Source organism: Lemur catta, chromosome 15, assembly GCF_020740605.2.
Source record: "Lemur catta isolate mLemCat1 chromosome 15, mLemCat1.pri, whole genome shotgun sequence".
Lineage (NCBI taxonomy): Eukaryota > Metazoa > Chordata > Mammalia > Primates > Lemuridae > Lemur > Lemur catta.
Window position 1 is genome coordinate 15543377 of NC_059142.1, and position 27673 is coordinate 15571049.

Consider the following 27673-nt stretch of genomic DNA (forward strand, 5'->3'; position numbering starts at 1 on the left):
CCCCCAGGCCTTGGAAGTGGAACCCGAAGCTAACTGCCCACTGGAGCCCAGGGCACGAGCCTGATGCCCCTAAGCACTGTGTACAACACGCGCAGGACGGGCGAGGTGGAGCCGGGCCAAGCCGCCAAGCCTGAGGTACCAGCCTGCTCTGAAGCTGCCCTAATGGCATCAAGCCAGGGCCCCCTGTGCTGCTCCCCGTGTGCCAGCCTAACAAGGGTGCGGTCACCCAAGTGGCCCTGGGTGGAGGTCAGAGTTAGGCGGGTGAGAGACAGATGTCCCCAGCACCCGGGCTGCTCCTCCTGCCTTGCTCTCACCCTGGCCCCTCGCCGGGCCCACCTGGCTGCCACTCACCCACCCAGCCCACCTTGTTCTTCTGGGGTCCCGGCTTCTGCTCTTCAAGCTTGATCCCCTGCGGAAACAAGGAAGAGAGGATCCATGGAAAAGCAAGGGTCGCACAAAAGAGCAAACAGAGGGAGGCGTCTCTTGAGCACCTGGCCTCGCCGGGGGTTAGTAATGACAGCAGCAGCAACAGCCAGCACGTGCTGGACCCTCACGCAGCGCACACCTGGGCCCTGGCAGTCCTCCCAGCAGCCTCGGAAGAGGCAGCAGGGCAGCTGGGATAACAGCCAGAGCACCTGAGCTCAAATCCCAACACTGCCACTTTCTTACTGGCCTTATGACCTTGGGCAAGTCACAGGAACCTTCCTGTGACTCAGTGTCCTTATCTGTAAAATGGGCATGATGATGGAACCGACTAATGTAGTCAAGGCTGAATGTTAATAATGGGTTAAGCACTTGGAACACTGATTGGTATACAGTAAATGCAATGGGTTGTTGTTTAATATTACTGTGAAGTCGGCAGTCACACCATCCTGGAGCCTAAATATCTTCACAGAGCCACTGGGGAAAGGGGAAAGACGGGAACCCCATCTGTTGGTGTCAGAGCCAGCCCTCTGGGCCCCACGCCAACTAGCTCCACCCTCTCCCTGGTGGGAGGGCCTGCGGAGACAGGTAGGAGGCCTGGTCCTGGTCGTCATTCCTCTATGAGCTTACTATTTGTGACCCTTGACAAAGTTTAGCCTCTAGGAGCCTCCATGGCATCATCTATAAAGTGAGGATTATAACAGCCAGCCTGCATCGCACAGATGCGAGGACCACTGCAGGGATCAGATTGAACGAGTGGATTAAAGGAGTTTGCCTACAGGTAACCGGAAGTCTCACTTCTGGGGAGCAGTGCCTCATGCGGTGGTCCCATAGTCGAGTTCTGACTCCACTGGGTTGTGCAAGGTGGAAACACATGGTGCTCCCAAGACCATCTGAATAAATCAGGTGAGGGGTGTGAGACGGTGGACAAACTAGGAGGAACAGTTCCCCTCCGGAGCGGAGAGAGCTCTGCAGCAGCCCCGCCTCGCCACTACTGCGTCAGGATGTTAACCTTCCCAAGTGAGCTCCCTCTGCGGTCTCCTTTGAAACTCACAGCACCTTTTCACCGGTGAGGAAACTGAGCCCCCAGGAGGAGGACACTTGCCTATGGTCACACAGCTAGTGAGTGGCAGGGCCTGGCTCTGAAGCCAGGTCACCTGCCCACCATACCCCGCACACCTCGGACACCAGGGCTCCTGCTACCCGAGTGTATTTAGACACGGCCTCTCCGGACTTCTCCGGACTCAGTCACCCTGCAGCATTGTTCAGGAGGGCGTGGGAGGGCTCCTCCCACCGGACAGGCGCTCCTCTCACACACAGAGGAAAGGCCACCTGGGTGGTTCTGCAGACCCTGTCCAGGTTGGCACGCTGGGCAGATGGGGGTGGGGGAGTGATGTCAGGAGTTTGTTTTGTTTGTGCTGCATTAGTCACCCCTGTCTGGGAACAGCCCCTAGGGCAGGAGAGCAAACCTCCTCCCTTCCCCTCTGCCACTCCACTCCCTCCCGCACACAAAGCCGCTGCCGTGCTCCCCTCCTCTGTGTGTTACCCTTGCAATAGGTATTATCTTTATTTCTACTTCTCCCCCCAGTGCAGAAATTGAGGCTCAGAGAGGGAAAGTGACTTCACTAAAGATGCTCAGCTAGAAAGCGTCAGGGTCAGAACCTGACCCCAGCACTGAAAAGATCCAAAGCTTGTGCACTTAGCCCCTCTGGCTTCACAGGGATCGTGCCCTCCCCCAAATTCCTAGACTCTTAGGTGAGGAACCAGGAGTCCTGGATCCTAGTTTCAGCTCTGCACAACTAGCAGAGTGACCTGAGCAATCAACTGCCCTGAGACTCCGTTTCCACAACCGCACAATGAGGAGAGACGGAGCCCACACTCAGGACCACGCAGCACACTTCGTCACCATCGGTTGATGTCACATGACAGCTTCCTACGAACACAGTTGCTGGAAACCGTGAGCCCTCTGAAAAGCAGGATGTTCTAGGAAGAGCGGCACATGGCAAATACACAACACTGGGGAGTTTAGCTTCCCCAGTCTCGGCTGGGATGGAATGGGAACCTGCCCACGGGCACCGGCTGTGGTGGAGATGCAGAGGGAGACTAAAATGAGACCCCTGTCCCCAAGAGGCTCCCAGCTAGTTGAGAAGACGTGCCCAGCAGCCTCTAAACAACAGAATAGGAAGCCAGTTATGTGGGGCTGAATCAGGTGCTCGAACAGAGAAGCCCTCTGTTGGGGAGGTGGGGGGCTCCAGCTGGGAGTAAAGAGGGGTGGACTGGGGGGTCAACCAGAGACAGGGCAGAGGGAGCAGCAAACCCCCAGCCCCACCAGCTCCCCGGAGTGCCAGGGTCCCATCCGCCTGAGGTGAAAACCCCAGCTTTGCTCCAAGCAACTGAGCACTGAATTACACACCATCCCCCACTACTGGCTGTCACTACATACACCGCCCTTGTTTCTTCAACTTGATTATAAATTGCCTCAAAGTGTGTGTGTGTTTGTGGTCCACACACCGCTGGGTGTGGAGGAGGATCTTAATAACTTGCTTGTGGTGATGACACTACCACTAATAATATTTTTTCTCCAAACAGCCCCTTCCCTCCCCACCATCGGGAGACCTGGCCGCGTCACCTGTATCTCAGATCTGCCCTGGGCCCCGCATTTGCCCGTCTTCCTAGAACTTCCAGACCATTACTACAGAATCTTCCTCCCTTGAGCCTGGGGCATCTACTTAGGGTAACAAGTATCATAGTACAAGCCCTCTGGCTCTGAAGCTACTTATGAGCCATGCACCTTTAAGTGCTTTATTTAACAGTTGTGTGCCTCAGTTTTCTCATCTGCAATACGGGCATGATAATAATAACATACTACTTCTGAGGGCCTTATCAGGAAGAAATAATGCCTGTCAGTCTCCGAGCCCAGAGAAGTGCTTGAAACACGTGTGTGCCATTACCAGCATCTTCACCCCGCTCTTCCCACGCGTATCAGTTCTGACCGACACCATTCCCTAGGGCAGCAGCTCTCTCCCGGGAGCCCTGAACCCGGTGAGGAGTCATTACAGAGAACCCCCACATTGCAAACTTACTGTTACGTAGTGCCGACCAAGTATTCTTACATATATTATCTCATTTCATCCCAACCACCATGTAGGTGGGTATTCTTATTCTTACTTATTTACAGATACTTAGAAGAGGTGAGGAACTTGTGCTAGTAAGTGTGTGGTGCGGGATTTGAACTCAGGTCTGCCTCCCACCCTGCCTATCTGCCTCCCCACCATGAGGTGAGTCCTCTAAGAAGGGGCTAGTTTTTTCAGGCTTTCTTTCCAACCCATTCCAGGAACAACACCCCCTGTCAAACCCTTGCCACATCTGTGGGGTTCATGGAATCCCTGGCTGCGATCCTGGGGAAGTTCTGCTTTTTATCCTCCCTGTCCTGCAGGCAGGAGTCTTCCCAAAGTGCTCTGTGCCCTTCAGTAGCAAAATTGCCTCTGGTTATCCAGGCCCGGGGGACTGTGCTTGTCTCTCCTCTGCCCCTCCCCGCAAGGCACCTGTGTTCTGCCCCAGAGCACCCACACCTGGGGCTCAGCTTCGCCCCTGCTTTGGGGATGCACACTCACCTGCATTTTCTCCAGCATCTCGAAGAACTCCGCGGACTGAAAGACACAGAGAGGGTGGGGGGAGAGACAGGTGTTAGCCAGGAGCTCGGCCGAGAAAGCCTCTTCCTCACCCCCTGTCTGGAAGCTGAGCCTGGGGCTTCCCCAGGGACAAAATTCATTTGGATCAAGAGAGAAGATGATTTGATTTTGCCTCTGCAGGGCTGGAGGGCCGGAACACCCCACACAACAAAACAGAAAATAAAACACGCCTGGGCTGGCGAACGGCCGAGGGGAGAGCAGCCGCTCAAGTCTGCCCAGGAAGGGGGGTGTGGGGGCCCCTGGGAAAAACCAAGTTCCCCGAGATGCCTGACAGCCCCAGGATTCAGCCTGCAGCAGGAACCGTGTTTGGGATCTTTTCAACCCAACAGTGGGGCCAGGACGTGCGACACAAGTAGTTTTCCAGCTTTTACAGCAACAGAGCCCTTCTGTCTCCTCACAGAAAATCTAACTCAGAACCCAGCTGTGGCAACCCAGGGACAGCACAGCGGCTGCCGCCAGACCAGCCATGCGGGGCTTGAGCCCCTGATGGGCCACCTCTGCCTGCCCCTGTCCCCTGCCCCCAGGGCACCGCTTTGGGACCCTACCGCTTGGGAAGCAAAGCCTGGAAACCACTGAACTGCAGCCTCCAGGGGCCTGGATGGATTATTTTTGAAATCTCAAACTGCAGTTGTCCAAACCTTTAACCTACTTTGGTGCCACTTTTGTAAACTCCAGTTAAGACCAAAAGGAGAAAAAGGAAGTGGAACGGTCGGGCAAGGGGCTGCAAGCTCTGCCCTAACAAAACCCATGCAGGGCGGCTCAGAAGTCCCCCAGTGCTCATGGCCACTTCTTCACGCAGAGGTGGAGCCTCCAAGCACTCCCTTCCTCTGCAGGCACCAACGGGCCAGAGCTGCCCGGAGCTCCCACTGCTCCCGGAGTCCCCAGAGCCACCACAGGAAGGACCTCTGAGGAGTCACCTGGAGAGACACAGCCCTGCAAAAAGCCTCTGACCTGCCTGCATTTCGGGGTCTAGGGTCTGGAAACCCCACGTGCGACTGCACAGGGTGGGTGTGGGGTGTCCACATCCAACACCCTTGACCAGAAGCAGCCACCAAACACCCGGATCCCAAGCCTACCCTTCCCACTCACTCTGGGTACAAATGCGCCAGCCACGCCGCACGTTCTAACCTACTCCAGTCTCTAGGAGACCAGGATTACAAACATAAAGAGCTTATACAAATCAGTATGGATAGAAAGATGAGCAGAAAGAGGACAATGGAGCAGAAACAATCAACACGGTAAATACACAGACCTCTGACCCAGCAATTCCAGGCCTAATAATCCACACTCTAACACACTTGCACATGTACGCAAAGATAGATATGCTAAAATGTTCACTGCGTTGTTTACAACAGTAAAAATGGAAACAACTTAAATAGCAATCTATAGGAAATTGGTTAAAATAAGCTACATTCATACAACTATTATAAACAATTCTATGTCAATAAATTAGATAACTTAGATGAAATGGACAAATTCCTAGAAAAATACAAACTACCAGAACTGACTCAGTAAGAAACAAAAAATCTAAAAAAGGCACACAACAAATAAAGAGACTGAATTAATGATCAAAAAACTACCCACAAAGAAAAGCCCAGGCCCAGATGGCTTCATTAGTTTTATTTTTCTTTTTAATTTTTTTAAATTTTTTTACCCCACCCCCAGATGGCTTCATTTGTAAATTCTACCAAACACTTAAAGAAGAATTAACACCAATTCCTCACACTATCAAGAAAGTGAAAAGACAACGCACGGACTAGGAGAAAATATTTGCAAATCATGTATCTGATAAGGGACTTGTATCTAGAATATATAAAGAATTCTTACAACTCAATAATAAAAAAGACAACTCAATTTAAAAATGGGCAAAGGATCTAAATACACATTTCCCCAAAGAAGAAACACAAATTACCAACAGGCACATGAAAAGACACTCAGTATCATTAGCAAATGCAAATCAAAACCACAATGAGATACCACTCATACCATTAAGATGGCTATAATCAAACGACAGAAAATAACAAGTGTTGGCAAGGATGTGGAGAAATTAGAACCCTCAGCTCCCGCTTGTAGGAATGTAAACTAGTACAGCTGCTGGGGAAATAACTTGGCAGTTCCTCAAAAAGTTAAACATAGAGTTGCCATGTGACTGAGCAATGCCACTCCTAGGTATACACCCTAAAGAACTGAAAACAGGTACTCAACAAACACTTGCACAAAAATATTCATAGCAGCACTATTCACACTTGCCAAATGGTGGACACAGCCCCAATGTCCATAAACTGATGAACAGATAAACAAAATGTGGTCTATATATCCATAAAAGAATGAATAGTATAAAGTACTGGTATGTGCTGCAGCACTGATGAACCGTGAAAACATTACGCTAAGTGAAAGAAGGCAGACACAAGGGCCATATATTGTATGATTTCATTCATATAAAATGTCCAGAATAGGCAAATCCATAGAGACTGACAATAGACGAGTGGTTGGTTAGGCTGAGGGGTATGGGGGATTGGAAAGTGGTAGCTAAAGGTACTGGGTTTCTTTTTGAGGTATTGAAAATGTTCTAAAATTGATTGTGGTGATGGTTGCACAACTCGGTGAATATACCCAAAAACACTGAATTATTGTACACTTCAAATGGGTGACTTTATGGTATGTGAATTATATCTCAATAAAGCTGTTTAAAAAACTATACAGCCGGGCACAGTGGCTCACACCTATAATCCTAGCACTCTAGGAGGCCAAAGCAGGAGGATCAGTTCAGGTCAGGAGTCCAAGATCAGCTTGAGCAAGAGCAAGATCCTGTCTCTACAAAAAATAGAAAAATTGGCAGGGCATGGTGGCACATGGCTGTAGTCCCAGCCACTCAGGAGGCTGAGACAGAAGGATCACTTGAGCCCAGGAGTTTGCGGTTGCAGTGAGCTATGATGATGCCACTGCACTCTAGCCCGGGTGACAGAGTGAGACCTTTTCTCAAAAAAACAAACAAAAAACACTACGAAACCATTAAAAAAGAAAGCAACAGGTTTGTATTGCTTACACAAGACGTTCTCCCAGACAAAGTAAGTTGGGGCAGGGGGAGCAAATCAGAGAACAATATATTACACATGATCTCACTTTTACAACAACAACTTTAAAAAAAAAACCTATAGCTACCTATATGCATGTCTATAAATGCTTAGAAAATGATCTGGAAGAAAACACCTCAAACTATTAAAAAAGTGATTATATCAAGAAGGAGACAAGAGTAGTGAAGGGGGTTTTGCTTTATATTAGGGCTACTTCACAAATATGTAGACCACATTACTTGCACAATTAAATTAAATAAATAAGTTTTCTAAGGAAATCAGAAAAATGTGAGCCAGGCATGGTGGCTCACATCTTATAATCTCAGCACTCCAGAAGGCTGAGGTGGGAGGATTGCTTGAGGCCAGGAGTTCAACACCAGCCTGAGCAACACAGTGAGACCACATTTCTACAAAAAAATACAAAAGGTATCTGGGCATGGTGGCAGGCACCTGTAGTCCCAGCTACTCAGGAGGCTAAGGCAGGAGGATGGTTTGAGGTTGCAGTGAGCTACAATGATGCCACTGCACTCTATCCCAGGTGACAGAGAAAGAAAAATGTGCAAAGGACATGAACAAACTGCTAAAAGAGAAACATAAAATGACCAATAAACTCATGGAAACATGCCCAACCTCCCCATTGATTTAAGAAATTAAGATAATAATAAGACAACATCTTTCATCTATCAGATTGGCCAATGTTGGCAAGGACACAGGAGCTGTAGGTAAGTGCACACATGGTACAACCTTTCTAAAGGGCAATTTGGCACTATATGTGTCCAAAGCCTTTAAAATTTTCACATCCTTTGGTCCAATGAACCTGCTCTAGGGAATTTACCCTAAAACAATATCTGGGCAACATCACAAGGACACACATACAAAGATGTTTGTCACAGCATTGTTCATAGGCCAAAAAGTAGGAAAAAAGTACCCACCAGTGAGGGGAAAAGGAAGTAATGCCAGGCAGTATGCTCATACAAAAAATACGAGAGGAGATCTGTGTTGATTATGCAAACACAAAGATTCACGATGCATTGCTAAGGGAGAAAAATAGGGTTTCAAACAAGATGATTCCACTTTTTTTCAATTAAACATAAAAACATGTTTGTGTTTATACATATAAGACCGCATGAGTGTATGTATCACCCCTCCAGAGAAAAATATCTTGAATGATACATGGGCAAAATGAGGTAGAGGGTAAGGATGATATTTTCTCCCTTTTTGCTTGTCAGTATTTTTTTAATTTCCTACAATAATTATAAATTATTTTTGCAATTATTCAATGTTTTTAAGACTTTGACACATAAGTGGAGGCCCTGGCAGTCCTTTCTTTGCCTCCCCCAGCTTCACAACAGAGTGGGTCCAGAGACACAGATACACACACAGCCTTCGGGCCTGCAGAAAGCCCCTGGATGCAGGCCAGTTCATTCCCGAGTGCATCCTTGGTTCTGTGCATTAAAAACTAAGAAGCTCCCCTCAATCCCCCCAAATCCAGCTCACTCTCTGTTATTCATGCAAACTGGTAATCAAAAAATCCTTTAGGTATATTGTTAGACAATGCCCTTCCGCTGGTCAACCAGATAACCCCACCCTTTTAAGTACTTTTGGGGCATGAACTGGATGCTGGAAGTAAGTATGAGGCAAGGGACCAACTTCCAGAGTACTAGATCTTAATTATGAGACAAGGTTATGTTGTAATGACCAGTACTACGGCAGTTCTGAGAGGGCATGAAGCACTTCTTGCTGGGAGGCCAAGTGCAGTTCTCTATTGCTGTATAAATTGCTCCAAAACTTAGTGGCTGAAAACGGTTGCTGTAGTCAGGAATGCAGGAGCAGCTTAGCGGTGCAGGTCAGGCTCAGGGTTACCCCTGTGGTTGCAATCAGGATGTCAGCAGGGGCTGTGGTCCTCTGAAGGCTCAACTGGGGCTGCAGCACCCACATGGCGCATCAAGTGGATATTGGCAGGAGGCCTCGGTTCCGCATCACATGCGCCTCTCCACAGGCTGCTTGAGTGTCCTCGAAACATGGCAGCTAACTTCCCCCAGAATGAGCAATGAGAGAAAGAGAGAGAGAGAGAGAAAACACGCACACACAGAGGAAGCTGTAGATCTTTTATGACCTAGTCTGAAATCCTACACTGTCACTTCCACTTTATCCTATTCATTAGAAGTGAGTGTCCAAGTCCAGCCCAGACTGGAGGAGAGGAATTGGGTTCTACCTCTTGAAGAGAGAAGTATCAAAGAATTTGGGGACATATCTTAAAACCAACATATCAAGGAAGGCTTCTTGCAAAACATGGCATCGCAGGTAGACCTTAAAAGATAAAGAGAAACCACTTGACAGAGAGGGATGAAAAGGGTGTGGTACCCAGGCAGCAGGAAGCATGTGGGCAAAGGTGAAAAAGGGAAGACACACGACATGTATTTGACAGATGGTAAGTGGGTCACCCCACTGGACCTCGTCCTCTGGCTCAGCCACCTTGAAGATCAGTCGGGAAAGGAGAGCTGGGGTCCAGCGTCCAGAGACGCTGAATTTCGGCCTAACCAGCAAGGCAGTGCAGAGCAACTTAGGCTTGGGTGCAGCAGGAAGACACAGGAGACAACAGGGCCCAGTGGCCAAAGCCCAGGTCTGGGGAGTGGCCGACCCGCTGCTGCCCAGCTGTGTGGCATGAGGCACGTAAACCTCTCAAATCCTCGCTTCATTTCCTCACCTAAATCAATGCCTGACTGTCAGGGCTCTTACGTGGATGAAGTGAGGACATCTGTAAGAAGTGCTTGTCCTCTCTGGGCTGGGACCTAGTTTGCGGTGATACGGCCAAACAAACCAAGGAGGTCAGAATGGTCGGTAAATATGGGACCCACCATGGTGCCTCCCTCTGGAAAACAGTGACAAAAAGTGAAATCAGACAGCATTCCAAGTGCATCTGCTCCTTCTGTGGCAAAACCAGGATGAAGAGACGAGCTGTGGGTGCAGGCACTGGGGGTCCTGCGTGAAAACAGTCACGGCTGGTGCCGGGACCTAAGCACCCCTTCCACGGTCACGGTGAAGGCCACCATGGGAAGACTGAAGGAATTGACAGACCAGTAGATGCTCTGCCTTTTCAGACATCGCTCGCCTATAATAAATGGGTTAATTATGTTCAAAAAGAAAAAAAGGCAGCAAGGACCTGGTCCGCGGCAAATGCTCAGTCAATAGTAGCTACTAGAAGGAACCATGAGAAAGCTCACCCTGGGAACGCGCTTGTCCTGCCGGGAGCCGGTCTCGCTTTAGGATACTTAGCTTTGCTGACTTCGTTGGCCTCCCCGGGGACGGTGTGTTTAGATCACTAGTAAAGACAGTCCGTGTTTCTGAATGAAGACGCCCCACGGCCTCGGGGCTGGCGCGGGTGGTGGGAAGAAGGGCTGTGACTCAGCCTCAGCCGTGAGTAACGCGCTGGGGGCGCGATTCCTGCGTGGACCGACCGTGCCCGGGAGCAGAATTCAGCCAGTGGCAACTTGGCCTCAGCCGGGTTGGCCCCACGTCTCAGTGACTCGTTGAACTTTCCAGCGGGACAGTCCCAGCCTTGGCAGAGAGTGAGTCTCCTTTTCCACTCAGAGGCGGGGTGACTCAGGCCAGCCTGGAACAGCGGCTCCAGCCCTGCAGACCCACCCTTGTCCACACACCCTGAGATTGCCACACACGGCCAAGCGCACACAGCAGGCACTCACTAAACGCCCACTGACCCTCTGGCAGGGTCACACAGGCCCTTTAGGGCAGACTGACGTCCTGCGGGGCACCCTTAGGAAGGGGATCTCCCTCCATCAGGAAGCCACTGGATTTTCCCAGAGGAATGTAATTCGGCCTCCACGCAACAGCAGCCTCGGCCCAGCTGTCTAATTTATTATTAGCAACGGCTGTCGACACCCAAATCAGGGCGGCGGCCAGCATTTCCCCACGGGCTCTGCTCTACAGCCAGTCCGTGGGCTGCGCCACAACCACGCAGAGCCAGCGTGCGGCCAAGGTCCTGGGGTTTGCTCCGGGAGCAGTCCCTGTCCTCCCCACCTCCCGCTGTGGAAACCACCTGGTGCTCCTTGCGGAGAGAGTGCTGGAGGAGGGCCCAGGGAGCAGGAACAGATGTGAACAGGAACTGCAAGGAGTAACTGAGGTTTGGGAAACCTTGAGAAATCCTTCCCAGTGTCCCTACTTGCCGCTCTGATGCCTGCCCACTGCCCAGGCTGTAAAGATGTAGAAGCAACAGAAGAATATGACGTTTGTGTGAGCACAGGAGGGCCACTGCCACCCATCTCACCACCTTGTGCCCTTCCCGCGGCAGGAACGCCCGCTTGTCTCCCTCTGGCCCACAGCACATCTACACGTGGATGGGGCTTCTCCCTGCAGACAGGTGGCCACTTGGTCTTTCCTCCTTTTTGCACACAGCTCATGAGACTCCCACCAACACACTCGCCCCTCTCTCCTCCTCCCCCTCTCTGACCCTAGTTGGAGAAGTCACACCCACTGCCACCCACCTGCAGCCTGCCAATCCCTAGCTCTGGGTTCTTCTCTACTTCTGGAGGCAGGGGTGTGTCTGTGTGTGCGCAGCCTTGCTACACACGCCGCCCCCAGGGCGTACCACACACCCACCGCTCACAGCACAGGACAATGCTGCCTGAGCGCCCTGCGCCTTGGAGCAGAGCTGTGGAAGGACAACAGGGCCAGAGTGTGCAGAGCCTGCCACGTACCCGACACACAGATTGCTGGACAGCACCATAGTGACTGTCTCATTATCCCTGCCCACATCAACCCAGGACACACTGCGGGGGACAAAGGCATGTCAACAGCAACCAGAAACAGTACAAGACAAGCACGGAGAAGAAGGTATTTTCCACCTACATAGGCCTCAGGAAAATGGGGTGGCAATGCCGGCAGGGCAGTGCTGGGGGGAGGAAAAAAACTGGGATTAGAGCAAGTTTCTCATCCTCACAGAGCAGGAAGACATCACAAAAGAAAACGCTTTCTGGAGAGTTTTATAAAGAAGTTTTTGAAAAGCTGGGGGAACCAGGAACCCAGAGCACATGCTCCCTCGGGGAGTCCCATGGCTGCCTGACCACCGAGCACACCACACTGCCCGGCTCTGCTGCAGGCTCAAAGGTCCCCATCCGCGGGGCAGGCAGAACCGGCTGGCCGCCAGCCTGGCTGCAGAAGGGCCATTCAGCAGAATGGAAGGTCCTTGAGGGCAGGGCTCTCTGTGCATTGTGTTCACTGTCATATCCCTGGGCCTACAACTGCCTGGCCCATAGTAGATGCTCAAGAAACATTCGCTGAATGAATGAAGGAATATTCTGCCGAGCAAGATGAGAAAGAAGCAGGCAGTGACGCCTGAGTCTTAGGCCTGGGAGTGGCCGGGGCTGGCCAGAGTCAGGACTGGACAGGCCAGCGTTCCGGAGAGTACAGGCCGTCTATTCCCCAGCTGCAGACTGCACACCTCGCACTGGACAGCCAGGTGAGGGCCCCGGTGATAAGCCGCCCTCCACACTCAGGTCCTGTTCCCACCTCATCTCCCCACGCCACGCCCACCAAACAGCCTGCTTGCTCCTCTTCCCCTTCTTTGGCCCCCCCTCCCGCCAACTCCCGCTGCTCACAGCTCCTCTGCTGCTATGGTCCTTCAGAGGCACTGCTTCACAATGTCACCTGGGGCCAGGAGCCTGCAGTGGCTCTCTACTACCTGTGGCAGTGGTAATGCAATAGAATCACTGAGGGGCTTACTCAAACAAGCTTCCTACCCCCCACCGCTGGAGCTTCTGATTCTTGGCCAGAGAATTTGCATTTCTAACAAGTTCCAAGGTGATCACACTTTGAAAACCACCGACCTATGGAACCAATCGTGTTTAAGGCCAGTGGTATGTGAGAGGGACCCTCTCTGAGCAGAGATGCCAGAGCAGAGATGGGGCAAGGTGGGGAAGGGTGGGAAGATGGCAGGTTTTTATAGAACATCTTAAATTAGGCAGACTCATATTTAAATCTCTAAGACAGGACTCGAAGATGCAAATGACTACAGGCAGGAGGCAAGCAACCTAAAAGAGTGAAGGGATAAGAAGTAAAGAGATTGAATCGGTAGTAATTAAAAACCTCCCAACAAAGAAAAGTCCAGGACCAGATGGCTTCATAGTGAAGTCCACCAAACATTTAAAGAAGAATTAACACCAATCCTCAAATGCTTCCAAAAATAGAAGAGGAGGGAACACTTCCTAACTCATTCCGTGAGACCAGGATTACCAGAGCCATACTAAGGAACCACAAGAAAACTACAGACCAATATCCCTCATGAATATAGAGGCAAAAAATCCTCAAAAAAAATACCAGCAAACTGGATCCAACAGCATATTATTATATATCATGACCAAGCGGGATTTACTCCAGGAATGCAAGCTTGGTTCAACATAAAGAAATCAATGTAATAGATGACATTAATAGACTGAAGGGAAAAAAACCTCACATGATCATCTCAAATGATGCAGGAAAAGCACTTGACAAAATCCAGTATCTTTTTATGATATAGACACTCAGAAAACTAGGAATAAAAGGGAACTTCGTCAACTAAAGGGCATTGAAAAAAAAAACATAGCTAACAACACACTCAATGGTGAAAGACTAAATGCTATCCCCCTAAGATTAGGAACAAAACAAGGAAGCCCAGTTCCACCACTACTATTCAATGTACTGAAAATTCTAGCCAGAGCAAAGAAATAAAAGGCGTCCACAATGGAAAGGGAGAAGTAAAACTATCTCTATTTTCAGATGGCATGATCCTATATAGAAAACCTCAAAGAATCCACACACACACACACACACAAGAAAACTTTACTGGCGCTGACAAAGGAAGTCAGCAAAATTGTAGAGAACAAAAATCAGTTGTGTTTCTATTCACCAGCAATAAACAATAAGAAAAGAAAAATTAAGAAAACAATTCCATTTATAATAGCATCAAAAAGAATAAATACCTAGGAACAAATTTAACCAAAAGACTAATACACTGAACATGACAAAACATTGCTGAAACAAATTAAAGAAGACCTAAATAAATGAAATGACATCCCATGTTCATGGATTGGAAACTTTTTTTTTTTTTGACACAGAGTCTCACTCTGTTGCCCCAGCTACAGTACAGTGGCATCATCATAGTTTGCTGCAACCTCAAACTCCTGGCTCAAGTGATCCTCCTGCCTCAACCTCCAGAGTAGCTGGGACTACAGGCTCGAGCCATGACTGGCTAATTTTATTTTTTCTATTTTTAGTAGAGACTGGGTCTCACTCTTGCTCAAGTTGGTCTCAAACTGCTGAACTCAAGTGATCCTCCCACCTTAGCCTCCCAGAATGCTAGGATTACAGGCATGAGCAACTGCACCAGGCCTGGAAGATTTACTATTATTTAGATGGCAATACCATGCAAAGTGACCTACAGATTTAATGCAATCCCTATTAAAATCCTAGATGTCTTTTTTTTTTTTTTTGTAGAAATTGAAAAGCTGATCCTAAACTTAATATGGAAACTCCATCCAGGATAGCCAAAACATTTTTGAAAAGGAAGAACAAAGCTGGAGAACTCATACTTCCCAATTTCAAAACTTACTACAAAGCTAAGTGATCAAAACAGTGCTGCACTGGCATCAGGGTAGACATCGAAACCAATGGAAGAGAATTAAGAGTCCAGAGATAACCCACACATCTACGGCCAACTATTTTTTGACAAGGGTGCCAAGACCAATCCTAGAGAAAGAATAGTCTTTTCAACAAAGGGTGCTGGAAAAAGCTGAATACCCACATGCAAAAGAATCAAGTTGGTAGTTCTATTTTTAAGTTATTTAATTTTTTGAGGAATCTCCATACCATTTTCCATAGCAGCTGCACCATTTTACATTCCCACCAACAGTGTTACAAGGGTTCCAATTTCTCCACATCCCCACCAATGCTTGTTATCTTTTGTGTTTTTGATACTAACAGGTGTGAGGTAATATCTCATTGTAGTTTTGATTTGCATTTCCCTGATGATTAATGATGTTGAACATCTTTTCATATGCCTGTTGGTCATTTGTATGCTTTCTTTAGAGAAATGTCTATTCAAGTCTTTAGTCCACTTTTTTAATCAGGTTAGTGTTTTGCTATTGAGTTGTAAGAGTTCCTTATATATTTTGGAAATTAACCCCTTATCAGATATGTGGTTTGCAAATATTTTCTCCCATTCTGTAGGCCGCCTTTTTCACTCTGTTGGTTGTTTCCTTTGCTGTGCAAAAGAATAATGATTCCATTTATATAAAATATCCAGAATGGCTAAATCCATAAAGACAGAAAACAGACTGGTGGTTACCAGGGGCTGACAGGGAGGAGAGAGTAGGAAGAAACTACTTAATGGGGTTTTATTTGGGGATGATGAAAATACTTTGGAACTAGACAAAAGTGGTGTCTGTGCAACACTGTGAATGTACTAAATGCCACTGACTTGTTCACTTTAAACTGATTAATTTTATGTTATACAAATTTCACCTCAATTTTCAAAAGTGAGCGCAGGAGTGATCAATGGTGAACTGAACAGCACACGCCCATTCCCAAAGGGGTAGCTGCTACTTACCTCTAACCAAACTGCCAAGCAGAAATGCAAGCTCAATGTTGCTGGAATTTTCAAGTTTTCAAGATAAGCCAGAAATCTAAATTTTATGTGAGCCTTCCCAATTTTTATATATTGATAATCAACTCAATTATTTTTTTAATCTCTATGTGAACTAAACACAATAATTCTATGAGCCTAATTAGCCCCCAGCGTACAACTTTCAAGCTCTGCTCTGGACAATAGGGAGCCCTTGAATATTCCTGAGCTGGAAGATGAGATGATATAAGCAAAGCTTTAGGAAACCCCAAAGTATCCTCTGTTGAGCACCTGTGCTGTGCCAGGCACTGGGCACTAAACCAGGCACTTTACAAATGCCACCCTATAAGCTTCACAAGAGCCCTGCACAATGGGAAGTTAGAGGGTTGGAGGCTTAGAGTGGTTATACAACTTGCCCAAAGTGAACACACTTAGTGAAGGCAGAACCGGAATTCAAATCCAGATCCAGCTGGGTTTGCCCACTCAACATCTCACATGCATGTTTGACAGGTATCTCACACTTAGCAAGCCCAGAACAGAACTCTTATTCTTTTCCTCTAAAACCTTCCTCTGCCCCAGCCAGTCTCCCCATCTCATTGAGCAGTACCTCTGCCCATCCTGATGCTCGGGACAAAACCCTAAGGGTCACCACTGATTTCCCTACCCCTCAGCCCCCACATCCAGTCCTCCTGCAAGTCTGACCACTTCTCACCACCTCCACTGCACCCATCATCTCATCGTGCCTGGACCATGCAGCAGCCTCCTCCTCGGGCTCCTGCCTCCCTCCTGCCCCCTCTCTAATCAGTTCCCACACAACAGTCACTTGGTCTTTCTGATTGATAAATCAGATGACATCAGTCCCCAGCTGAAAACCCTCTGATATACCTCTGCCCACTCCCGGCCATGGTCCAGAGAGGCCAGGCCACTTCTGTCTGGTCACAAGGTCACCAGTCCCCCAACCCAGTCCTGGAGCCAGTGGTGGCACAGCCCAAGATTGCGGAACCCCCGGTCCAACCCTTCCAAACAAGTCCCCTGTCACTCCCCACACTCATCCCTGAACTGTCACCACAGCTACCCTAGAGAAAAAGAAGACAGCACAGCCAAGGAGGAGGAGGGGGACAAGAAGACAGCCCCCAGCTAGCCGCAGGCAGGGGTGTGGATGAGGACGAGCCCAGCAGTCCTGACCTGGCCCCGTCTGGGCAGCCCCCGCCCGTGTTCACCAGGAGTGGGCACAAACGGCCTGGCAAGGCTGGAAGAGGAGGGTCTACAGAGCCTCTAGGGACAACCTGTCTTGGCAGCAAAGGACGGGACCCACCACACTGAGTTTCACACTGGCCACACACTGAGGCTCTGTGACAGGACACAGAGCACAAAGAAGAGAAGAGTGGGACACACGGGGGCGGCCTGGCCAGCTCCAAGTGTCAGAGCCAGGCGGAAGCCCAGCTGTAGAGTCCCTCCCTCTCTCACCCTGGAAACTCCCACCTGCTTTGCGGCAATGAGTCCCCTCAGGCCCTGACACGGAGCCAAGAAGCCTTCTCAGAGGAGCACACAGGTGAGCTCTCTCCAGCCCCGTGTCGGGGCCCACCTCAAATCTCCAGGCCGGGGAGGAAAGGCCTGGTTCCGACTCTGTCCCCTACCCACCCATGTCCCCCACACAGAGTCCCCTCTGTCTCTGATCTCTGATTCTCCTTCCTCTGAGTGACAGGTGGCTTTTATGACCCACAGCAGGCAGACAGCCACAAGGGGCTCCCTGCCAGGTGACAGTAGAAGGGGCTCTGCCTCCCATCCCCTCCAGACAGCAGGGCCTGGACAGAAATTCCTCCACACCCGCCGGACACTCACCAAAAGGTTCTTTAAGAAATCCATCATCTTCCACCAGTGCCTGTGCCCTGTGAGTCGGGGGCCTGTCTGCCCTAGCACCGCTGCAGCTGCTGCAGCTGCTGCTGCTACCACCACGGCGGCCGCTGCCGCTGCTGACGTTGGACAACTTCCTTAAGATCAAACAAGGAACTGCAGGATTTGGGTGTCCGCCCAAAGTTGTCAGTCCACATTTACTAGCCTTGACCTTTGACCCTTCCTCTGCCAGTGTTGTTTTTCTGGGGAGCCCAGGGCTGACGGAGCTGCCACACATCATAGGTCATAAGGGCAAGGGGTCCCTCCCAATGGAGAGGCACCATGCCAGCAGGTTATAAGAGGAAACCCATTGGGACTAGGAAATAAAGGGGTGAGAAGCCTTTTTCCCCTTCTACCCCTGCCCTGAGAGAGTTCTCGACGCCTGTGAGGCCGATAGAAAGCAGGACTGGGGCACAGGATGCCAGCCACAGCGCCAAGCCTGAAGACCACCCAGTGCCTGGTGTGCTGCAGGGCTCAAGGTGGCCCCATTTGGCTGGGGCCTCGATTTTCCCATCTGTGAATTGGGAAGCCCTACATGCAAGAAAAATAAAAACCAAGTAAAAGAAACATAAGCGCCTGCATCTTCAGGGGCATTCCAGCAGACCTCACAGAGCCTACCAGGTCCGAAGAAACAGCTAAAAGAGCAAATGGTTGCTTAGGGCGCAGGGGTTGTGGGAAGGGGCGCAGGGGCATAGGAAACTGTTTTCTTTCAGGAACAGCCTGGATATTTTTTTTAATCCATTGAATTGTATTAATCTTGGTTTGTTGTTTTTTTTTTTAATTTATTATCAATGTGCTTTAAATAAAGAGAGCAGTCCTCATGCCCTGTGGCTGTCCCACAAGAAAAATTAAAAATAAATAAAGGGAATGAATGGCTCGGAGAGACTCAGAACTGCTGCTCCAGCCCGGGGCCCAGAGCACGGAGGTGCTGTAGGAGCACAAGTGTGGGAGGGAGGAGCCAGCCCGAACTCAGCGCAGGGCTCCCCTGGGCCTCACAGTCTCTTTCCAACACCAACAAACACGTCACACTCCATGCCCATCCAAGGCCTCAGTCCCGCTCCAGCTTTGGGAGGAAAGCAAGGTCCCCAGCTCGGAAGGAAAGGAATGAACTTTTACAACCCTCAAAACAAGGCAGTGGGGTATGGCAGAAATAGCCGCAGAGCTAGTGTGTGGCAGACAAGCTACCAGCTTGGGGCTCTGCTGCTGCCAAGCTGTGTGGGCTGGTCACTCAGCCTCTAGGCTCAGTTGCTGTATCTGCACAATGGGAGACATGCAACCCACTTTGCAAGGTGGTTGTAGAACAGGATGTAGTGTCTATGTTGTGTCCAGTGCAAGGTGAGGCACAAAATACCCTTCGAAAATGGCAACCGTGCTGATCATCGATCCTTCCTCCCCGGTCCTGCCCAGCCTGCCGCCAGACACACAGCCCTTCTCCTCTCTCCAGCGCGGCCCCATTCTGCGCTTGCTCCAGCTCCAGAACCCCCACCAGCCTCCCCAGGGAGAACAGAGAGGCCAGGGAAGTCCCCGGGGGCTGGGGGAGGGCACAGCTCAATTGAGGCCAGGCAGAGAAGGCCTTGGCATGGGTCCATCCCCGGGGGGTTGAAACAACACTGGAGGTCAGAAGGGATGGGGGGAGAAGGGGGCAGAGTTCTAGGATGTGAACTGGGGCAACTCCCTCATTTGGAGGAATCGTGTGCTAGGGGGAACTCTAGCTGCAGAGAGGGCTGACAATGTCTCTTTCAACTCTTAAAACTTTGACATAAAAGACCATCTTAGGAGAAGCAATTCGGCCAAGCTCATGGGCCTCCCTGTCCCATTCCCTTCTCTCCTTCTCCTGGAAAATGGTCCCAGGATGTGGCTCCTGCATCCTCGACATCCTTCCTGCTCCCTCCTGCACCTGCTTCTGGCTCACCCCCATTCCTGCTCAGAGCCGTGGAGTCATTTAGTAGAGGCCCCGCCCCACCCCACCCTGCCATGCCCATTCCAGGAACATGGCCAGGGCCGGAAGGACATGCCATATCCAGAACACTTCTGCAACCCCCTTGGCCACAGCATCCCAGGGCCCAGAAAACATGTGTGTGATCCAGCCTCCTGCCTCTGTGCAGGAATGCATTCAGAGGAAGCAAGGAGGAAGGAGAGATGAGAACTTACTGATCTCCTCTGAGCCAGGCATTGGCTGGGAGCTGAGGTCCCAGGGAAGATCGGCCTCCCTCCCTCTCCTCCTACCCACTCCACTTTATTTGTTCACTCCTACTGGTTCTTTAAGCCTTAAATTGGAGATCACCTCCCCCAGGAAGCCTTCCTGGTCTCCACTCCTCCCCCAGGCGGTACTCCCGTCCTACACATGCCCTATCAAAACACATCTCTCTGCATGGTAATTCTTGTTTAACTGTCTGTTTCTCCCATTTCATTTGTAACCTCAGCACCTGGCACACAGGTACTCATAACTACTTGCTCAACGAATAACTGAATAAACGAACTGACTTCAGTCTAGTGACTAAGACAGTCACAGAAGCAAATAATGACAACCCAATAAAAGAGGAGCAGGAATAGAGGTAAGCCAACACCTGCACGGACGCACGGAGGAGGGGGCCACAGCTGTGCTGCAAGGAAGGGGGTCAGGGAGGACATTCCAGAGGGAGTTATTCTCATGTTGTAGACAAGGCCACAGAGCTAAAAGGAAATCAAGTTCTTCACCTACAATACACAGTGGTACAGCACGAATCAATATCCAGACCCGGGATTCCTTCACACCACCTGCCACTTGACCCTTGAGATAATCCAGTTAGGACAGGGGGTGGTAACTAAAGCTCAGAGAGGTCAATTTGCCTGCTGAAGGTCACACAGCCTGTTAATAGCAGAGCCAAGTGTTCTGGATGAAAGAGGTTTGAGATGGGGAGGATGGACAGGAAGAGGGAGGAAAAAGTAGAGAGAAGGTAAGAGTGTTTGTCTGTGGTACCCTCCGAGGGCAGGAAGGGGGCTCCTGTGCCTGGCCAGGGGGGCCCACAGCCCCTGGCAGGGACACCAGCAGAGGTGGCAGCGTGGCAGCATGGCTACACCCTGACATCTCTCCAGGGTCGGGGGAGGGCCCACAGGGCAGGAGAGGGAGCCCCGGACAGCCATGCACAGAAGAAGGAATGAGGGCTGGGGAGACTAACAGCGGTTCTTGTGGGCCAAGGCTGGCCGTCGGCCACTGGAGGTGGAGACAGGGAGAGGAGAGGTCTGCACACATTTCCCCTCTGTCAAATTAGCCTCCTGAGCCTCTGAATGAGACCTCTCTTCTTTTTAAACCAGCCCAGCGGTGATAATTCGATTATAAAATACCCCGGCTGAAGCGAGTCCACCAGATCAGCAGTGTTTCCTTCCTTGCCTGTGATTTCTCACCAGCAGCTGCAGTCCAGCAAAAAGAGCGCTGGACAGAGAGTCAGACCAGCATCCAAATCCCAGCCCAGCCACTGTCCAGCTGTGTGACCTCGGGCCTCATTTGCTTCATTCACGAAATTGGAATAATGATTCCCTAGCCCCTACCCCCAGCCCCCTCCCCCGTATTCCCAAAGATGAAATGAGACAACAAATGTAAACGTTTTCACATGCCTGACACATAGCAACAGCAATTGACCAACGAACATCTGTCAGCTCGGAATCTGTTGAATTTATAGAATTAATTTCATGATGGGGGGCAGGGAGGGGCTGACATTTTCTGAGCTCTCACTATATGTGCCACACCCTTGACTAAATACTTTACATATGTTCTCATAGCTAATCCTCATGATCACCTGTGAAGCAGGTACTCTTTTATGCCCACTTTATAGCTGAGTAAACTGAGGCTGAGAGTTAAATAACTAGGTCAACAGGCAGCATCAGCAATGCAAACCCACAGTCAGCCTCCCGGGTCTAAGCCATGGACCTCCACGTTAATGGGGTAGGGCTCTGGTGTGTCGTTTAGATCAGCTGGTTGGTACAGGGGGACAGGATGCTCAGAGTTCAAATCCCACCCATCCTCCCTAAAGCCCTTCTGAGGCCCCTCAGCCAGAATTCCCATGGCACTTGATTCGGTTTTGGTAGATATCATTTTGTTTTACATGAATAGCTAAGACTGTCTGATATTTCCTCTAAACTGTAAACTTCCAGCAGGCAGAAACCAGGTCCACACACCAGAGTTGTGCACACCAGATTTCATGAACTCTAAAGTGACATCCATTGTAAGGTGCACATTATTTTATGTACCACTAAGAAAGCAAAAACACTATGCATGCTATTGCTTGTCAGATACATCCTGATTTCAGAGTTGTTAAAAGATGGGAGGGGAAAGTGTCTTAGGAACAATGAAATACAGTAGTAGATACTTAGTAATTACTTATACTCAGTAATTATTTCTCAGAGTAGTGAAAAGAACACTGAACTTGAAATCACAAGACTCAGGTTTGTGTCTTACCAGCTGGTTAAAGAGAGTGCTTCATTTATCTTTTTTTTTTTTTTTTGAGACAGGGTCTCAGTCTGTCACCCAGGCTGGAGTGTAATGGCATCGTCATAGCTCACTGCAACCTCAAACTCCTGAGCTCAACTGATCCTCCTCCTGCCTCAGCATCCCTAGTAGCTGAGACTACAGGTGCACACCACCACACGCTGCTAATTTTTGTATTTTTTTGTAGAGACGGGGTCTCAATATGTTGCCCAGGCTGATCTCAAACTCCTGGCCTCAAGAGATCCTCCCACTTTGGCCTCCCAAAGTGCTGAGAGTAGAGCCAGCGTGCTTAGCCCATTTATCTCGTTAAGCCTCAATTTTCTCATCTGTAAAGTGGAAAAATAATTCTTCTCTTCCAGGGTGGATGCAAGAACCAGAAGAGTTCAAGGAAGTGCTCTGTAAACTACAAAGCACTGCACCAACCTAAATTATAAACAGGATGAAGATGAAGAACAGATGATGGGCACTCTCAGGGGTTATGAGTGAGCTGAGTGACCCTGTGGGTGTTTGCAAGGGGCACCATAGGAGTGTGGCTGCCTTGGGGCAATCGGTCCCATTTTCCAGGAAACAACTGGGGTTCCTGCTTCCCAGCTGCCCAGCACTGGTTAAGGTGCAAGGCATCTACACCATGGAGACTCTCCAAGCCAGGCTTTGCAGTGTCAGCTGGCAGAGCTCCTGGTTCTGATCCAGTCCATGACCTGAAACTTTCAGTCTTCCCCTCAAAGTGGGGCTCGGCTTCAGGTCTAAGCCGCGCAGTAGGGGAATTAGAAAAACAGCCCTGGAAATCTCATCAGGTTATTTGAGACAAACTTGGTGTCTGTAACAGAGTGAACGGGAGGGTTAGGCATTCTAGGAGAGGCAACTGCCTAAGCAAAGGCTTAGAGGCAGGAGGGTGGGCAGGAGGCTAGTTTGCTGTTGGTCTCCCCAGTGGCCATCCCCGTGGCCTAGTCTTCTCCGCTCACATCTCTCCCTGAGCAATGGTTAGGAAAGAGCCCCTGAGGACGAGAGGCTAGGAGCAAAGGGTGGTGCTGCCTCCCAGAAAATCTCTGCTTCCCTGCAAGCTTCCTCATCCCTGGAAAATACAAAGCGCCATGTGCTCCATCCATAGCTTGTACTCTCCCCTAACTGCCCTGGTGGGTGGGTGTCTGGCTGTGTCACAGGCATGGCCGGCTCCCGCCCTCACTCCGCGGTGGTCTCCGTTCCCCAGGCAAGGTTCCTCCACAAACCAGGGCGCTTTCCAACTTACTCACCCTCTCACATTACTGCACTTCCTTCCCCTCTCCCTTCTTCCCTGTCCTCCCTCCTGCCCACTTTCCTGCTGGCTCGTTGAGAATGGAAACTGCAGCCTCGCTGCCCTGCACACTTGGACTCTCAGCTTGGAACCGAGGGCAGCAGAAGCCTCTCCACCTCCCTCTCCACCAAGCACATGTCGAGAACCGAGCACTACAGACCCTGGTGCCAATTCCCTCCTCCTCTAATCCTGGTTTTGACTTGTGTCTAGGGGAGGAAAAAGGCTAAGGAAGCATCTGGGTTTGCCCATTCAGAGGGAACCATCACAGGCCAGATGTGGACCTCCCCCGCAGTCCCTGCTCCCCTTTCCTTATCTCAGAAGCTGTACCTGAACCAAGCTCCCCTTTTATCTCCTACCCCTCCAGACAGAGTCCAGAATCATCTCAGGGAACCCTGAACTTAGTCAGCAAGCCCTGGGGAGGGTGTCCTGGTCCTGTCAGTACCTTGGCCGGGACCCACACTCACTTGGCTCATCTCCAAAATAAAGGTGCATCCTACTCTCACTGCCCAACTCACTCCCAGGGCTGTCCGGGGAAGACTGAGTCTAAGGATGTAAACTCACACCATTTCTAAAGCAAGAGATACCATATAGCAAGACATATACCGTATGCCAACAAACCTTCCTCCCTCTCCTTTCTCTGTGTCTCAGTTTCCACATTCATTACAGGATATGCAGTTGGCTGCTCTCCTTTCCCCTCCGTAGGGGCTGCAGTTGTCCCCTGCAGAGAGACCATTAGGTGCCCTATCCCCGGCAGCCACCATTAACTGCCCCAGAGCTTTGCTGTCCCAGCACCCTCCTGCCTGGGAGATGCTCCAGCTGTGCACCCTCTGCTTCAGGGCAAAGAAGAAAAGCAGAGCATCCCCCCGCCCCCCTCCCCCGCCCCATGCCACACCAGCACTGTTAGCAAGTGGCAAAAGCAGGTTTAGAAATTAGCGACACCAGAATTTCAATGATCTGGGCTCTTCCTGTGAAAACCCTCCCCCACCCGGGACAACAGATTACTGAGACTTCGCTGGAGCCAGGCCCTTGCAGAGCACGTAGCAGGTGTTCATCAAATGTGCCAGAGAGAGAACTGAATAAGTCAATATATATTTTTGTGCCACTGGGTTTGGTTGAGCAAAGGACAAATGTCAGAAAAGAAGCCATGGGAAACGGGTAACTCTGGGGGCTTGTGCTTCTGATGTGCCCGAGAAATGCCATCTGAGTCATCCCAACTCAGCCCTGGCAGCCCCTAAAAGACCCCAACCTTCCCCTCACCAGTGGGAGATGGCAGGAGGAGGGCTGAGGGGCTCCAGCCTCCTCACTTGCCGGGGGCTTCCTTTCAGGCTAACCTGCAGGAAGGGGGACATCGGCAAATCGCATGTTCTGTTCCTTCCCCGTCTTCTAGTTACTGATTACCTAAATAAGTGCTCCAGTCCTGAGTGACTCTAACAGTCAGTCCCTAGGCTCCAACAGCCTAATTATACATGTACAACCGCGTGGGGACTTGATGCTAAACAGCTCTCTTCCCCATAAACCATATGTCAAATAACACGACTGCCCCGCCCCCTTTTGCCAGCTGGGGCCGGCGAATGGGGTGCTGGGGCAAACGGAGCCCCTAACAAGGTTTGGGACAGGGACGCTGGGCCGCCCTTCCCAGGTCCAGCTGTCCTGGCTGGGGGACTCACTCAGCTACAAATACATTCACACCGACGCAGAGTCCCACAACACCCACTCCAGACAGACACCCGAAACACACGGATGATACAACAGAGCTACCCAAAACATTCACGTTCACACACACACACACACACACACAATGAACACTCACAGCAAACACACACGCCTAGTCCTCGGTGAGCTTTATGGGCCCAAAGGCAAAGACCGATAACCAGCTGCACACGCCCTCCTGCCACAAACAGTCATCATCTGCGGCTGTGTGTGCCTGCCCAGTGGTCCCCACTGGAAAGCACACAGACCACAGAGGACGCATGCAGCGTGAAGGGGGACAAAGTCAGAGACCTCAGCCTTCTCACAAGCCAATTCCGTTCCTACCAAAAGAGATCAGTGCCTGCAGTGCATGAGTTTGAAGTGGGGCCGGCGCCTGTCTCCAAGGACTGGAGCCGCCTCCCAGGCCGGGGCCTGAAGCTGCAGGCTGGGCAAGACTGAAACAGCAGCCGAGCCTGGGAAGCAGGGAGGGCAGGACCAAGCAGAAGCCCTCGTCCTGCGTGAGGGTGCTGCCGCGGACCCCACTTAGGCCTGGTCTAAGGAGGTCTCCTGGGGCCCCTAAGTGGTGAGGCTGGCAGTGGACACAGTGGTGGGACCCCGTTCCTGGCAGCCTGACCCCCTGGGTCTACCCGGCTGGCACAGTGGGCAGCTAGTGGGCTTGGCACCCCTCCCAGACCCCTCAACTCCAGCCCCAGCCATGGGCCACCATCTGGTATTGAGGGCATTGGCCACAAGGGGGTCTGGAAGGTCCAGACCCACAGCTGGGGCAACTGGAGCTCCAAGTCACCACCCAGGGACGTGGACAGATGAGGCTGAGGCAGTTGATTGCAAAGCAGAGCCCTCTAGAGAGAGGGCTGACCTCTTACAGTCCCAGACACGCTTCCCAGTCCTTTTAGCTCCCCAAAGGGCAGGTGGTGCAACTTGTCCCCAAGGCCCTACCCCATCTTCACTAAACTGGGAGGTCCTCTGGCCACACAGCTATTCAGAGAGAAGAGCGAACTGGAACCCTGGGAGTGATCAGTCTGCTGTCATGACCCTGCTCTCCCAGGCCCAGAAGACGGGTCGTGTCTACTGGAGAAGGGTGGGGCACTGGTGACTTGGGCTGAATCTGCAAGGTGAGGCACAGGCTGGGCACTCGCCCTCAGGGCTGTCCTCGCCTGGAACTGTCAGGCAGCGTAGACCTGGGCTGCCTCCAGCAAACAGTGTACCCAGATTGTGAAAGGAGCCCACTGCCTTCATGGAGCAGGCAGCGATGGGGTCTCTGCTACCAGGGGGATAACCCAGCCTTGAACATGGGAGACCATCTCTGCCCTCCAGCTGGAGCAGATGGAGTCTCAGGCGTGTGACGGCTTGGCCACCCTGGTCAGCTCTGTGGGTTTCTACACACCTTAAGCGACAGGGCCTTCCTGCCTCCATCAGCTGATCAGTCTGGCCCCACAGCTGCCCGGACGCTGTGCTTGTCAAGGTCACCAAATGACCTCCATGCTGCCAAATCCAGCAAGAACCTTTGCCCTCATCTGCACCTCTCAGCACCCTCCCTCCTTCTTGCTGCAGCTCTCCTCTGGGCTTGTGGGAGGCCCGGCTCTCCCAGTTCCACCTGAGCCCTCCTTGCAGGCTTCCCTTCCTAGTGTGACCTCTGAATGACTCAGCCTGGGCCCTCCTCACCTCTGCCCGTGCTGTCCTCCCAAGCTGCCCATCCACTCCCTGGGCTTAATACCATCTCTACACTGACTGTCCCCCATGAATTTCTCCAACCGTGACCTCTCCTTGGAGCTCCAAATGCATATCTGATTTTTCCCCTCAGCTGTCTCCTGAGTATCAAGCTCTCGTGTCCTCCTGAACCTTCCCCTCCCCAGGTAACTCCATCTCCAAAAAATAGGACTAAAACCTACTCATTGCTCAAAGCCCATTTAGGAAAACTAAGCATCTAGATTTCTCCCTCTCTCTCACTTCCCACATCCAGTCCATTAGCCCTTCCCACCGCCCGACCTCAACATCACCTGAGTCCACCCACGTCTCACCATCTTCACCGTCAGTACCCCCAGGTCCAAGCCCCCTCCACTTTTCACCCAGACTCCAGCAACAGCCTCCTAACTGATCTCCCTCCTTCCACTTTTGCTGATCTCCAATCCATTCTCCATGCGGCAGCCAGATGTAAATCTCATCACTTTGCTGATTAAAATCCAAACTCCCTCCCGAGGTCCACAGGCCCAGTATCTTCTGCCTCTCTGCCACCTCCCTCATTCAAGCCACTGCAGCCACAAGGGGCCTCCTGTCTGCTGCTCAAAGGTGCAGGCTCTTCCTGCCTTGGGGCCTTTGCACTTGTCATTTCCTGCGTGCAGACACACTCCTGGCCTTCACGTGGCCATTCCTTCTCAACCTTCAGAGCTCAGCTTAATGTCACCTCCTTCAGGGCTCTTCCCTGGCCCCCATGGAAAGCCATTTCTCCCTCCCCTGGACACCAATATTCTCTAATAGCACCCTGGAAATCATGACCACCAAAACACCATGTTG

At 51.0% G+C, this 27673-nt stretch overlaps 1 protein-coding gene across 3 annotated transcripts in view; it reads right to left on the minus strand.

The window, feature by feature from the left end:
* Window positions 1-27673, minus strand: part of RAP1GAP2 (RAP1 GTPase activating protein 2) — a 191594-nt gene that overhangs the window by 57280 nt on the left and 106641 nt on the right. For 2 of the 3 annotated variants that reach the window (XR_006728925.1, XM_045526106.1), the window contains exons 4-5: window positions 4038-4073; window positions 365-409 (exon numbers count right to left, since the gene is read on the minus strand). Coding sequence is in view for 2 of the 3 variants with exons in the window: in XM_045526106.1 (XP_045382062.1) it covers window positions 365-409; window positions 4038-4073 (81 nt within the window). In the remaining variant the exon portion in view is untranslated. The remainder of the gene's footprint in view (window positions 1-364; window positions 410-4037; window positions 4074-27673) is intronic. The other variant, XM_045526105.1, reaches the window with a different exon arrangement.